At 33.5% G+C, this 15,047-nt stretch overlaps 3 protein-coding genes across 3 annotated transcripts; 1 reads left to right on the plus strand and 2 right to left on the minus strand.

The window, feature by feature from the left end:
• Window positions 1-934: 934 nt before the first annotated feature.
• LOC110600352 (HVA22-like protein e) lies at window positions 935-2,298 on the minus strand. Its single transcript, XM_021737191.2, has 5 exons — window positions 2,006-2,298; window positions 1,878-1,904; window positions 1,644-1,766; window positions 1,359-1,555; window positions 935-1,127 (listed from the first exon to the last, which is right to left on the minus strand). The coding sequence occupies exons 1-4, from the start codon at window positions 2,050-2,052 to the stop codon at window positions 1,399-1,401; spliced, it is 354 nt and encodes a 117-aa protein (XP_021592883.2). The 5' UTR covers window positions 2,053-2,298; the 3' UTR covers window positions 935-1,127; window positions 1,359-1,398.
• Window positions 2,299-3,160: 862 nt separating this feature from the next.
• On the plus strand, window positions 3,161-5,262 carry LOC110600334 (palmitoyl-acyl carrier protein thioesterase, chloroplastic). The gene is made up of 6 exons (XM_021737171.2): window positions 3,161-3,885; window positions 4,096-4,229; window positions 4,327-4,440; window positions 4,527-4,704; window positions 4,780-4,848; window positions 4,921-5,262. Exons 1-6 carry the CDS (start codon window positions 3,478-3,480, stop codon window positions 5,164-5,166), a joined length of 1,149 nt encoding a protein of 382 aa, XP_021592863.2. The 5' UTR covers window positions 3,161-3,477; the 3' UTR covers window positions 5,167-5,262.
• A 7,334-nt stretch (window positions 5,263-12,596) lies between these two features.
• LOC110630644 (heavy metal-associated isoprenylated plant protein 7) lies at window positions 12,597-14,675 on the minus strand. The gene is made up of 5 exons (XM_021778156.2): window positions 14,391-14,675; window positions 14,035-14,308; window positions 13,737-13,945; window positions 13,559-13,646; window positions 12,597-13,169 (listed from the first exon to the last, which is right to left on the minus strand). The coding sequence occupies exons 1-5, from the start codon at window positions 14,397-14,399 to the stop codon at window positions 12,727-12,729; spliced, it is 1,023 nt and encodes a 340-aa protein (XP_021633848.2). The 5' UTR covers window positions 14,400-14,675; the 3' UTR covers window positions 12,597-12,726.
• Window positions 14,676-15,047: the final 372 nt, after the last annotated feature.

Genomic DNA, 15,047 nt, shown 5'->3' on the forward strand with positions numbered 1-15,047 from the left:
TTTATCAAATTAATAACGGATTAGTAACAGATTTATATCCGTTACTAAATTTAGTAACGAATGCAATTTATTTATATATTTTTAATTTTTATTAAATTAGTAACGGATTTCAAATCCGTTACTAAATCAGTAATGGATTGCTAATCGGTTACTATTGCATTAGTAACGAGGTTCATAATAACGGATGTAAATCCGTTACTAATCCAGTTAGTAACGGATTTTTCATTGATTTGTAACGGAAAAATTCGTTACTAATCCGGAAAAATATTGTAATGTTTTTATGAAAAAACTACTATTTACTTTAATATTTTTTGAGTTTACAGTGAATTAATTTATTTAATAATTTTTATAATTAAAAAAATTTATTGATGTTTTATTTATATAATATAAAAAAATTTTAAATGTATGCTTTTGTAGAATTAATTTTCACTATTTAACTAATTTTTGAGTGAAGGAATTATTAAAATTGATCATGTGGGAACTACAATGACCATTCTTTTTTTCTTAAAATTAATTTTTCTAGTTTTATTCATTTACCTCAATTATGTCAATTAGAATGACCTCTCCTTTTTAACGCTAAATTGGTTAAAGGAGATTGAGGCATTAACTCTCGAGAAATGCACAATTTGATATGACAGGTCCGGAGGCTTCTCCTTCTTCCTCCGTATTTATTGAAGTATATGATAAGCTATATGGATCTTATACAATAAGCTTTGCTTTTAAAATAACAAGTTTACATATTTTTTTAGACACGTGTGTGGGCGAGATTTAAGGCCTGTGTTTATGGGTTATCAACAAGTGTTACCATGATCTAACAATCATACAGAAAGCAAATTAAGGATAGCAGTGCCTTTTAACTGTTTTTTTTTTTTTTTTTGGCGTATATATATGTATTTTGTTTATCGGCTCCTATCCTTCAATACTACTTAAAATATCCTTAAAAACTGAAATTTTTATTGATCAGTAATACTTGTACACTAACTCATAACTAAAAAGAAGAGAAATTCAACCAACCAAATAAGAAAATAAAGCATAAGTGTATTCGTATGATCGTATCCACACAGGCCTTCCAAACGTCTTCACTTAATTTGTGTTCCTCATTATCAGTAAGGCTCTGCATGCTTTTCCTGTCCATTTACAATACCTCATTATGTCAAAAACAATCAATTGGTTCAAAAGGTTTAATTGCTTTGTTTAATTTAAATGTCATATACTCATTCTCGTATATTTGCATGTGCTTACTTTTTTCATAAAGTCCAAGATTAAGTGGAATCATTTGCTTCTTCCTTAATCAAGGCATTAAATCATTAAGCATGCTTGGGAATAACAATAAGAATCTATTTATTAGATAAACTTGCCTTCTTTGGGCTTGGCAATGGCAGTGCCGTTGGGGGGATCTTATCTGTGATGAGAATGACGAGGATGTACTCTCCCCTCTGTATATTTCTTTACATTTTCCCTCACATATCTTTCATATATGAAAGCTGCCCCTCTGAACTGTGGTAGAACTAGCCATGCCACCAACACTAGCTTCATTGTGTACCACAAAGGAATCCTGCATATCGATTTAACCCCATAACAATTTATTATTAATTACACTTTAAAGAAGAAGAAGAAGAAGAAAAAGTAACCCAGTTGATCACCATTGTAAGATGGCTTGGAGGACCATCTCTGCCAGAGTAAGAAAAGAATAGATGATCCAATAAGCCAGCCACTGTTCATCGTCCAATTTGGAGGGGCTCTCTATGGCCATCACTGATGCATATCTATATACATACAACAGAAGCAGACAACAAACAAAAAACTACTTGATCATTTGGTGCACATTTAATTATAAAATAGCATATAATACAAAACGAGAGCAGACGAATCCTTACAAGGGGTATAGCAACATTAAGACAGGCCTGCACATGATTAAGCGAACAGAAAAAATTAGATAACACAAGGAAGAAACGATATCCAATTAGATAAAGGAAAAAACCCATCTGGTGCAACGATTAATTACCCAGAAAATGCATGAACATGAGTAAGTAACGTCCATAAACGACCCATGTTTTCACTTCTCAATCAATCAGGAACTGACGATAGAAACGGGCAAATGGTTTGGCCTTTGGAAGTATTAAGGACTGGTGGGCTGAAATTGCTTTGGAACACCATTGATTAATTATGAAGGAAGATCTTATATTGAGACCAGATCATACGTGGCAAAGGTGGAGCCAGTATCTGATTCTGCCTTAAACTTGTCGAAGTAGATTTAGCACCGTCCAGATGGGTCGTGATGAATGAACAATAAAGATGATGTACAGAGGACGCATGCCTCTGTACAAATCTTGCTTTAATCACCATTGATTATACTAATAGAAAATTAATGGGTTTGTTCCTCTCCCCATGCACAAGTCACGTGTTCATGTTTTTGATCTACATGTTTGGTGACACGCGTCATCAGGCTGAGGGTCCATGATCTGTGCTTCTTCTAATGTTTGTCGGCCAGGTAGATCAACAAATACCCAACGGATCACCGGCTTTAGACACAAACCTAAGGCCTTGCCCACTTCCATTTGACCTTCACAATTCAAGTTCAAAAGAAAGATGCTACGTTTAGTCTTTTAAAAAATTTTAAAATTTTTTATTTTCAATCTATTAAATTACTCAATTGATAATATTTCAGTTTAAATTGGAGTGGAACTTTATAATTAATTCAATAAAAATGTTCTTTATTAAAAAAAAATTATGGGAATCATTTTAATTTAAAATAAGACTAGATATTAGATTGTTTGAAAATAATGTATAATCCTCTGAGACCAATGTGTATAATTTGACATGATAAATATAGATTGTTTGAAAATAATGTATTCTCGTTTTCTACCTAAAAGCAGGAAATTAAAGGAATAAACAATATATCATCGAGTCTTTGCTACCTCACCCAAACATATGCAATTGAATTGTAAGAAATTATATAATAAAAATGGTCAACATATATATGTCATTGATAAGATATTTGTACAAATATAGAAATTGCTATGTATTTTTTTCTTAAGCTTCTCTATTTATGGGATCTAATTTATTTGAGGATATAATATTATTTCTTATACGATTATCTACATAAATTCACAATCTTATGTATCAAAATTGTAATGGACGAGGTGAAGCCCCTCAAATTCCTACACAATTGCGTGCAAGCAACGAGGGACGCCTCTCAAATTCTCTCCTACCCATAAGAGTGGTTGAGCTGCAAACCTCACTTCCTCTAATACTCCATTTTTGGATTTCTTCTATTCTCTGCATTACTCTTCCTGTTTTATGTTATCTCTGAACTATAGTTAGACCAACGAATATTCGCTATTTTAAAAAAAAAAAAAAAAAAGAATAAAAACTCTTAGAGAAAGCAACCTGAGCTAGAAGCTTCACCTCGTCCTTTTTCTAAACTTCTGTGTGTAGTTCTTTATATTTTGATATTAAACTGATGATAATTTAGTGATGACATTAATGGCTGCCATGAGCAGCGTTAAATCATATTTTCCAGGGAATTTTCACAAGGCCGAGGAAAGTAATGTGATGGTGGCCAAGGCAGGGAATTCACAAAGCAGCCTTAGTTTGATTGCACAGAAAATTCCAAGGTGTTCCGTGAGAGCAAGTGCTGGGAATCCCCAAAGCGTGGACATAATCAATGGAAAAAAGGTGAACGGGGTACATGTAGCGGAAACTCCAGATGTAAGGAAGATGAATATGGACGATAATATTGTTGATGGTCAACCCCTTCATACATGCTTACTTGGTAGGTTTCTAGAGGAAAGGCTGATCTATAGACAGACCTTCGTTATTAGGTCTTACGAGATTGGACCTGACAAGACAGCCACCATGGAAACATTGATGAATTTTCTTCAGGTTCGTTGGCTTCGCTGTATGCATGGCCTCCTGCAGCCATTAATGTTCAATAACTTTTAATCATATTCAGTACTTTTTAAATTTATCTAGTTGTATTTACTACTTCTATAGCAATTACATTGAAATTTCTTTGGCTTTTAATTCCCTGGAAATTGACAGATGCATAACCTTTTCTGATGCGACTGCACATATATATACGTACTATTGCAGGAGACTGCACTTAACCATGTCACAAGCTCTGGGCTAGCCGGAAACGGCTTCGGCGCTACCCGGCAGATGAGCCTCAGAAAACTGATTTGGGTAGTCACCCGCATCCACATTCAAGTAGAAAGATACAGCTGCTGGTACGTTTTCTCCCATTAATTATTCCTAGTACAACCTGCCTTAATTATTTTCTGATAAACAAAATTGTAACTAATTCAAGAGAACCGGATGTGACAGGGGAGATGTTGTCGAGATCGATACTTGGGTTGATGCAGATGGGAAGAATGCAATGCGCAGGGACTGGATAATCCGAGATTATAATACACAAGAGATCATAACAAGAGCAACAAGGTGGAGCTTCTCCATGTTTCAAATGAAGCAAAAAATAATTATTCTTAACTCAAAAGTATTAACTCATATTGATTATCTGAATGCAGCACATGGGTTATCATGAACAGAGAAACAAGAAAGCTAACGAAAATCCCAGAACAAGTCAGGCAAGAGGTGGAACCATTCTATACAAACAGGATTGCAATATCTAGGGAGAACAACGATGTTGTGAAAATCAGTAAGCTTACTGATGAAACTGCGGAGAGAATCCAATCTGGCTTAGCTGTAAGTATGATAATAATTTGTTAACTGCAATGGGATGACAAGTAATTAAAGTGATGTCTGTATTATTGAATGCAGCCAAGATGGAGCGATATGGATGCCAATCTGCATGTAAATAACGTCAAATACATAGGATGGATTTTGGAGGTAATGTTGTTGTAATACACAGCAAAATATATTGCAAAAATTACTAAATTCTGAAACGTTAAATAAATGCAGAGCGTTCCAATAAATGTACTGGAAGATTACAATCTCGTAAGCATGACCTTGGAGTATCGGCGTGAGTGTCGACAATCGAATCTGTTGGAGTCCTTAACAACCACAACTGCAGATCTGAATAATAACTCTTGTAATCGAGAAGCAGAGGTGGAATATACGCACTTGCTTCGCATGCAAAACGACAAAGCAGAGATTGTCCGAGCAAGAACAGAATGGCAATCCAAAAATAATGTGATTTTTAACTAGAAATATGCTCTTCTTGGTTTTGTAATTCCCTTGTTGCTATATTTACATTTGTTTTGATGTGAGAACAATAATACATGGGATTGATTCATTTGCACATTACCTTTGATATTTGCATAAACTATCAGCGAATTTCCTACAGCTTCAAGCACTATACAAATCTGACGATGAGCTTCATGATCTAAGAAACGTATGCAGGGCACGAGACGCAGAATCAATTCCTTGAGGCCCACAATATTTATTTTCTATAAAACTCTTTTTTCAAAAAAATAATAAAATGTAATGTTTTACCAAAAAAATATAGCTATTATATTTTTATCAAATATTATGGCAATTGAAAACGTAAAATTTATAAAATAAGAACATATATATATAATTTTTTTTTATATATAAATATCTGTTGGAGAGAATATATTCCAGTGCTTAAAAAAGGACTCAAGCTCATTGCATATCAGGAAAAAAAAAAAAAAAAAAAAAAGTTCTTGGCAGAAGGCCGAGGCCCAAACACTACAAATCCTAGATTGATTATATAAAGGCCGGTGATGATCACACCCAAAACTCAAACTAAAAACAGAATCTCAACTAGTCCATCGAGAAAAAGCACCGCGAGAGACATAGTTAAAGTTAAGAGGAGGGCCACAAAGCAAAGCTCAATGGTGACCAAGGATTTGCGCCTTAACACTTTTTATGGAGGAATCTCAGATCCAATATTTACTAGATTATTTAATCGATGGATGAGAGTAAAGCAATGGCTCGTAGAGTTTAACTCAAGAGGCATGATTGAGTGCCGAGAGTGCTTTTCATCCTCATTCACTGACACTTTTGATCTGTGAAACCTCCATTGACTCAATTTGTGGCTCTGTTTATTGTTTAGTCCTTCTCCCTGAACTTCAATGAGTTTTTTACAATCATAGTGGGAGTTCTTTTTTTTTTGCCCCAGTAGGCATGTTCAAATCCAGGTCTTTATCGCTTATGTAAGGAGGATCGTCTTCTTCCATCTCCAGCGGTACAGAATCGGATTGAGTTTTCTAGACCTCTAAAGTTTAAGATGTTTGGACCTTTGTGTTTTGGGCTTAAAGGCCCATTTTTGAGACCTCCAAGGTTTTTGTGTATTTTTTCTTTTAACTTTAGAGCGTTTCTTAGAAGAGATTTTTCTTGTAGGAATTTGAATTTTATATTTGTTTCTTTGCAATAAAATTCATCGTATCTCATAATAAAAAAAATTACATATGTGTTTTAAAAAATAATAATGCTCTATTAACTTTGTAACTGAAAATTTTATTTTAATTGGTAAGAGTAAGTTTTATGTTACACACAAATGGAAATAGTTCTATATTCTAAATTAAAATTGAGGTTTGAATTACCATTAATAAAATTTACTGTTTTTTTTGTTTATCAGTAATAAAATCTGAATTCAGTTTCAAAAAATAAAAGAAATAAAATCTGAATTGGATGGATATGGTTATTGAGTTGGACTAAAGCAGTGTCAAACATTGGAGTGTTAGTCTATATATATATTTTTTGAAATGGAGTGTTAGTCTATATTTATTGCCTGTATTGTAATAATTACATTATTATTATGATTATTATTCCTAATCATGTGTAAATAATTAATGAATTAATGTATTATATATGTGCAACATACTTATATGGTCCATAAACCTAGTCTGTCTAAATAGACTTACTATATTAAATAAAAGAATAAATTATATTTTAATTATCATAATTAATATATTAATCTCTATATTTCTAAAATTCAACACTTAAATTTTTTTATTTTTCTTCGGTCTAAATGTATATTCCATCCATCCATTTCCCTATTAATTCAAAGATAAATGACTGATCAAATTTTTAATTTTTTTTTTTCTATAATACTTTTATTGCACATTGCATATAAAAGAAATTTTATTTAAAAATTCAAATCCTTCTCCTCTCTATTTCATTCTCTTCTTCAAAAGTAAATGGCGAATTGATAGATATTTACGTCAAGCAGTGGTATCTGGATTTTTAAATGTTTACTGGAAAAAATCAAAAGAATTAAAAATGTAAAAATTTTGAAAAAATTACAAATTTTAAATTTAAGAATTGGTGTGTTTTAATATATAAAAATCGAAGGATTTAAATATTTATAATTACTTAAATATCATATCTAGACATTTATGAAAAATCAGCAAACTAAAAAATTTCAAATTATTTTATATTTATATATAAAAAGAAATGAATTAATGCTATATATTTAATTTTTATTATTTTTAATTTTCTCGGTATGAAATTTTTAAAAAAATTATATCAAAAAATTGAAAATGTTGAAAGTTTTGGGAAAAGCATTTAATTGTTTATAATTATTTGAAATTTACACTTAGAACATTTAAAAAATGGCAGAATTTTAAATTATTTTGATTTGTGTATAAAAGAAGAAGAATTTGAATTTTTAGATATAAAATTTTTTTATTGTATGGTATAATAAGATATTGTGAAAATAAAATATAAATTTTAGAGATTTAATCAGTTATTTATTTTTATAAAAAAAAATTAAATATTTAATTTTAAGAGTAGAGACTGAATCATTAACAATAATATAATTTAAAAATTAAATTGTAATTTATTCTAAATAAAATAGGATACAAATTAGGGAGAGGAGTCTATGGATCCCACATGGAAACCTACCGTACTCTTCCTGTATGATTCCCCTGCAATATAATCCTCTTCTCAGCTTAAGTACTTCTCTATTTATTTTAACTCTCCGCTCTCAGACAAAACGCTATGGTTTTTTTTTTTTTTTTAACACAGTTTCCTGCTGCATGTATTAGTAATAACATGCCTAATATTAATTTAATAGCACACGTACAATGGAAAATAATAATTTTATAAAAAATTATAAATATAAAATACAAAATTAATATGCACTCCGAGCCTTAGCCTGATGGAAAGTACATTCATGTAGCATTAAGAGGTTTAAGGTTCGACTCACCTAATCTCTATTTAAAAAAAAAAAAAATACAAAACTAATATATGAGTACTTAAACTTTAAACATCAGAATACGATAAAATTAAAAAAAATGGCGGTGAACAAGGAATTAACAGTGCAAAATGGGAAGCACGGGGCACAAGTATTAGGATAGGCAGAGAGAGAGACATCCGAGAAGTACGAAAATAGTAAAGCAGAGTCAGAGAGAACGGGACGGTCACGTGGGTTCGGCCACAAATACAGAGGACCCATCACGTGGGACCCGTCTACCAATCCATCATCTTCTGCTACACCTGTTTCTAGACAGTCGACGCCCCAACTGAGCGAAGCACCGAATATTCTGTTGTCGTTACTGGAGAGGCTAAAGTTGGTACTGCATGCCACGTCAAATGTTACTTAACTGATGAAGAAAACCAGAAACTTTTCCTTGTTGAGATGTGGATCTATTGCGTGATGGTGCAGCAGCCCCAGTAGCCAGCAGCATAATGGAAGCTTTTGGTGACGTATGAGATGAGGATATGTATAGAAGATAGTTACTAATATACGACTATGAGTTTGACACGGAAGCCAAAAGAAGATTAAAGAGCCTCCGGAAGTAGATAGATTTAGCCTCCCATAGCAGGAGGAGAGGAATGGGTAGCTTCGCTAGCAGGCAGAGGCAGCATTTGCGGCGTATTCTGAAAGTGGAATGAGGATCATAACCATCTCTCATCAGCAAGACGTAAAAAGTAAAACATAAAAAAGATTTTTTTTCACAGAGAAGTTGTACAAAAGATTTATATTTATATGCATAAAAATACGAGCTTTTTGGCCGAGACCTCAACACTCAGACGCGATAGCAGCCTGCACTTCCATCACCACAACAATATCAGGCCAAACTCTTGTCAGCCGAATTTAGTAGAGAATCCCCTCCATCAACTCACCTCTGCTCTGCTTTTAGATTTTCACTACTGTAGCATGTTTGCGAGCAGTAAATTAATTCTAATATGCCTCTAATTTTATGTTAGATAGCATACAGTTATGAGTCATCCACAGTGACTACAGTAACTCAGTGAGCTGTGCTCTTTCCTTCTTTTTTTTTTTCCTTGAAAAGCTGCGGTTTCCAGTTTGTTCTGTGATGATTTTTTCTTTTTTACGAAAAGTTCTTGATCAAAAGTTTAAATCAAGCATTAAAATTAGTATTGATATGAAGAAGTGGTTAAATTTGAATATTTCTTAATAATAATAATAATAATAATAATAATAATATCAAGCTCCAATAATTATAATAACAAAATCCCAGTATAAAAATCTTAGCTAAAATTAACCAACATATAAAATTTTCACATAGAAGTTAATTATACTTAGACGTCCTTATATATTTGTCCATGCGTATAAACTTTTTAATCATATTTAGTGGGTCATCAATATATTTTTAATTAATTAAATTTTTTTACTTTTTCCATTTATACAAGTAAAAAAGATACACTGCAAAGGAAAATTGAAATTCCCTTTCAAAAAGAAAAAGATAATTAAACTTCATGTTACTATGCGCAACAGAAAAGGATAAAAAATAAGGAGAAAAATAAAATAGCAGTGGTTCATAGCATTAATGGTGTTATAATATTGGGTGATGGCCTCTCTGTTCTTGGACCACCGCTGCTTTCAGTAACTCGTGAATTCATTATTACATAAATAAAATAATATAATAATTTTTTTTTTTCAAGGAGAAGGGCGAATACGGCTCGTAATAGACAGAAATCAAGGATTTAGAGAATAATTAGATGAGCTAAAATTAAGTAAGATCGTATTAAAGAGTTCCTTCGTCCTGGGAAACCTAATTACGTCAACAACTCAGTTCCCTTACTCTTATGTTTCTTTATATAATCGAAGCAGGTCGGCTTTTTTTTTTTTTTCATTCTTTTCTTTTTCAGGAACGTTCTTTTTTTTTTTTTATATTTCCTCACAATGGAAGATTTTTTTGTTTCTTCTACTCAGTGATAAAAGGATAGAGATTGAGAAATTAAGATTAGAACCTAAAATCTGAGTGTAATCTATTTTATATCTTACCACCTGATTAATTAGTGATAGATTACAACAGAAGACTAGAAACCGACAACAGGAAACCTAAAACCCTTCAAACTTTGATATCGTCTAACTCAGCAGCAAATCAAGAGGACAATCTTTACGTGCAGAAAAGGCCAGCTAATAATCCTAAAATTGACCGTTTTCCGTTGGTTTTTATTTTTTAAAGAATAATTCATCTCTTAAGTGCTTAATTGAGTAAAGTTCACGACATTATTTTAATAATTTTATAGTATGTTTTTTTTTAATGATTTTCATTTATTATCTAAGGGAAGGAGGAGATAAGGAAAGAGATGAGGAGACGGATGATATGGTGAAGAAAAGAAAAAAGCGAGTGAAGGAGGACCGTCTTTCTAAAGAATAACAAACACTAGTTTTGGATCATTGTCGATAAATTGACAAATATGATTTCGTCATTCTGAGCAAATGCTTAGAAAGCGACAATTTAATTCCCACTTTGAGATGGAGTGATTTATCCACGACAACCAACTCCACCTAATTTTTCCATTATGTCATTTTCTCCAATTTATTTCCGCTGTTCAAATCCATTTCACTTGGCAACAGTGTCTGTTTGTTTTGCTTTACTGAGTGATTTTTCTTACAATTAATACCCTAATTAAATATTAGAAAAAGAAAGACATTACCCATTTGCTTTATTGGATTATTGATTATATAATAATCTTCAAAACCCATATTAAATGCAATAATAAAGGCTACTGCCTAGCTCAGATAACATTCCTGAGATGACACTCAAACTTGTATAAAAGTATGTTTCTCCAGCTTAGGATATTTGAAGCCCAAACAAAAGAAACAAAAACAATGCAATCTCTAGGTAGCTGGATGATGGAATTGGCATGTGGAGGTCGAATCTCATCCAGAAGCAGTCACAGCAACTTTTGGAAAGTGGCTCAGACGAGTCCTATATATATATATATATACATATATATATATATAATGTTTAAGAAACCATGAAATTAAGATTGTAATGAAACACTGTTTTGCACAACTCTCGACATGCTACTTTCAATATACACCAGCAAAAAGAGGGCATTGCATGTGATATTATCCTTGGCTAGCTACTGTGGATGGTGGTTAAGAATCTCTCACTGCAATCATTTGAGTCGTAGCTATATGTGAGCCCACTCTTGAGCCATAACCCACTTTTGCTAGCAAAATTGTCAGGACTCAGAAATTGTTATATTCTCTATTGTCATTATACTTCCACTTGTTGTATTCGATCAATCGCTTCCTTCTTAAAAAAAAATCATGTCTTATAAGAAGAATTTACATCATATCAACTGGGATACCTCAGACTCATAATTGATTTGCAGGAAAAATCAAAAGAAAGAGATTGACCCAAGTTTCTAAAGATATTTGCCAGCCTTCAACTGCATAATTTCCCCATTTCCATGGATAGCTTATTTAGTAGAATTAAACTTCGACATATGAATTAGAACTTTTATCAGGAAAAAAGAAAGCATCAATGGAAATTTTTATGTCTGTGTTGGGCCATATACAAATTCCCCTCAATGAGCTCCAATTAATTTTGGGGCATGTCCAGATTTCACACTCATTTGCCAATCCAATCTCAGTTTCATTTTGCGTGCCATTTTTTCAGTTTTCTTACCGAGGAATAACGGAGCAGAACCATTTGGGTGATAACTATGTGTTAGGGTCCTAGAATTTCAGGGACCAAAACTGTAATTTTTGGTCCCTGAGACACTATGAGCCCTTCTTGGAAAATGGATTTCTCGTTTCAAGGTATTATCATTGAATTTCTACTGTGCGAAAATTTTGAGGAACGTTTGCGGTCTTCTCAAAGTGGCTTATCAAATTTTAAGGAAGGATCGATACGATAGGTAAATCATTATCTTTTGAAAAATCAATATATATATATATCCAAAAATGTCATAAAATGAATATGACAGATTTTTCAAAAGTAACATCATAAATCTCATTAAAGACTCTGTTTACAAAGCAATCCACTCCTTATTCTTATGTTAATTATTTCATCTTTGTTGGTGAATAGATAAAAGATTATCACATACTCCTACTATTCTCTTTTCTTTCCATCATTCATTCCTCCTTTTTGTTTTAGTGACTTTGGTGGGATGTAAATTGTTCAGACCAAGGAAAGTGCTCAGCCAAACAAAGCTTTGGTGGGTCCATTTCCCAAATCTAACTAACAATACATTCCAACCCACTTGTTCAAACAGTAGGAAATAAATTATTAGTCTATATTACTAAAATTACACACACAAAAAAAAAAGGGCAGGGTTTAACATAATTTTTTATATATTGTTATTCATATATATATATATATATATAATTATGTGACAAGTTATTAAAAAAAAAAAAAAAAAAAAACAGAAAGAGAGACAGAGAGAGAGAGAGAGAGAGAGATCACAAAATTCTAGCGTTCAATGTGTAGATTAATACTTTCACCAAACACACGTAAGAAAGTGCAGGATGGGCATATTATCAACCCTTTTTTCCCAAATCCCATATTTGCCCCTGAATCCAAAAACTTTTTACATAACAGAACATGCGTTGGGGTTCTCGTCGCTGAAGATCTGAGGAGTGCAGGCATGCAACTCCATGGCATACAACTCCATGGCATGCCTTGGTGGGTAATAGTAGTATTCATTCTTTTTCAGCTCCAGCACTTTGGTCTCTTCTGTGGGTGCTGCCGCCTCCGGTTTGGCCTCGCCTTCGCTTTCGTTCTTTTCTTTGTTTTCTCCCTGTTCACCACCTTTATTTCCTTTGTCACCACCACCACCTCCTCCGTCTTCTTTTTTCTCTTCTTTGGATTCTTTTCCTTTCTCTTCTTCTGCTTTTTTCTCTGCCTCCTGCTTCACTATCACCGCGTGCTTGCCCGTTCTCTTGTATACGTAGTCTACTAGTTTTGGAGGATCAAACACACCCTTCACTGTTACCTGTGAGCTCTTTAGATCTGGTTCAGCTGATTCCACACCTACAAGAGAAGCATATCAACAATCAGATTTTGACCCCATTTAATGCAAGATTTCAAGAATTATGATGCTGGGCTGGTGGGGTTTGATTTAGGATTCGAAATCCATCGACTTTTTCGATTTCAACTAGAACAAATTGAATTGAATGACTAATAAAATAAGAGAGATTGAGGGAATAAAATCTTTTGTGAGAGATTCAAAAGGTGATAAAGACAATAACTTAATCATCTTCAAACTATCAAAAGGGGAGACAAAAACGTGAACCACCAATCGATCTAAGTTGAAGAGAAATCGCATGAACCGAAAATGGAACAAGGGCACCTAAAAAAGAATTGGCACTTTATCATGACTAAAAATAAAAAGAACAAAAAGAAAAAGAAAAAGGTCATGCCTTTCATTCTCTGCATCCGTCTCTTAATTTCCATTGCACAGGCTTCACAATGCATGTAAACCTTTAGGACCACTGTGATCACCGGAGGCTGCACAATCAAGAAAATGAACTCAAAATTTTAATTAAAGATAACCAGAAGAATTTCGAAGAAACAAGAAGAGGAGTAAAAGTTAAAAACTTCTTCTTTCTTCTCTTCTGGCTTAGGCTTCTCCTTTTCTTCAGCTGCCTTTTTCTCCTCCTCAGACGGCGGTTTTGGGATCGGAGAAATGAGCTCGACCTGCCTATGGCTCTTCCTCTGAACTCTCTCTAGAACCTTCAGTGGATCCGCCTTCTCTCCCTTTACTACCACCTTACTAGTCTTGCAATCAGTGATTACATCTTCAACCCCTGGAGTAAACCCAACAAGGCACCGTCATAAATAAATTAGAGAAGTAGAAACCGACTTTATTAACAGATAGAACTAGAATGACACTAACCTTCAAAACCCTTTAGGCATCTCCGGACCTTACGAGCACAACCCTCGCAATGCATGTAAACCTTTAGGATAATTTCTTGTGGAGGTGGAGGTGATTCCTCTTTGGATTCCTTTGAATCATCTGGTTTTTTCTCTTCTTTCTTTTCTTCTACTGGTGGTTTCTCTGCTGGCTTTTCCTCTTCTTTCTTTTCAGCCTTGTCTCCCTCAGGTTTCTTCGCTTCCTCGGGCTTCTTCTCCTCCATATTCTTCTCTTCTCCTGCGGGCTTTTTTTCCTCCTGCACAGACGCAAACCCAAAATCAGAAAACAATAAAGGTTAAAACAAAAGGTAAAAAATATTCATAGCAGAGCTTCAAGACCTCTCCCATTAATTTGCCTGGTTGTTGAATTCAAGACTCGAGAGTGCCGAGTTAGTGGAGATAGGGAGGCCTTGGCTTGGCTACTTCAGTTTGTATGCCTACTTCTATTAGCTGAGGACCACCAGACCTGAGGCAGTTTAGTAATCTACTGGTATTATGATGGTCATCATTATCAACATCAAAATTACGTGGCTTTTTATAAGGGGGCACGTGCAGTGTAGGAACGAGCTGCTTGAGACAAATGGTGGCCGGAGGTTACATGCTCTTTTGGGCTTTTCTTCTTGGCCATTTTTATGAAAAATAAGAATCCCTTCAATCTTTTTAAATTAACCTTTTCTTAATGGTAAATTTCTTTTTTCACTGTGGTCCCACGGAGCAGTAATTTTGATCGAATGGATGGGATTTCATCTCTGTTCTCCTCTCCTGTAAAAGTTGTCGAAAGTATTTAGATTTTGGAATTTGAAATAAACTAAAATAAGCCTCAGGTGACCAGGTCTAAAGAATTCCTATTTAATGAATGCCTTGTTTAGAATCTGTGGAGTTGGAGTTATTCTTAGCCTTACCTTATGCTAAGCATTATAGTGGAAATTGTTTTTTTTTTATTTATTATTTGTTAATTATTATATTTTTTATTATTTTAACTTGGTGGGGTTTGTG

Source organism: Manihot esculenta, chromosome 14 (genome assembly GCF_001659605.2).
Source record: "Manihot esculenta cultivar AM560-2 chromosome 14, M.esculenta_v8, whole genome shotgun sequence".
Classification (NCBI taxonomy): domain Eukaryota; kingdom Viridiplantae; phylum Streptophyta; class Magnoliopsida; order Malpighiales; family Euphorbiaceae; genus Manihot; species Manihot esculenta.

Excerpts from the sequence above, each read along its gene's own strand:
- LOC110600352 (XM_021737191.2), bottom strand. The coding sequence starts at position 2,052 with ATGGGTCGTTTATGGACGTTACTTACTCATGTTCATGCATTTTCTGG. Across the intron at positions 1,905-2,005 it reads CATGTTCATGCATTTTCTGG|GCCTGTCTTAATGTTGCTAT; the intron begins GTAATTAATCGT and ends AATCATGTGCAG. Across the intron at positions 1,767-1,877 it reads TTAATGTTGCTATACCCCTT|ATATGCATCAGTGATGGCCA; the intron begins GTAAGGATTCGT and ends GTATGTATATAG.
- LOC110630644 (XM_021778156.2), bottom strand. Across the intron at positions 13,647-13,736 it reads CAGAAGAGAAGAAAGAAGAA|CCTCCGGTGATCACAGTGGT; the intron begins GTTTTTAACTTT and ends TTGATTGTGCAG. Across the intron at positions 13,170-13,558 it reads ACGGATGCAGAGAATGAAAG|GTGTGGAATCAGCTGAACCA; the intron begins GCATGACCTTTT and ends CTTCTCTTGTAG.
- LOC110600334 (XM_021737171.2), top strand. The coding sequence starts at position 3,478 with ATGACATTAATGGCTGCCATGAGCAGCGTTAAATCATATTTTCCAGGG. Across the intron at positions 4,230-4,326 it reads GTAGAAAGATACAGCTGCTG|GGGAGATGTTGTCGAGATCG; the intron begins GTACGTTTTCTC and ends CGGATGTGACAG. Across the intron at positions 4,849-4,920 it reads ACATAGGATGGATTTTGGAG|AGCGTTCCAATAAATGTACT; the intron begins GTAATGTTGTTG and ends AAATAAATGCAG.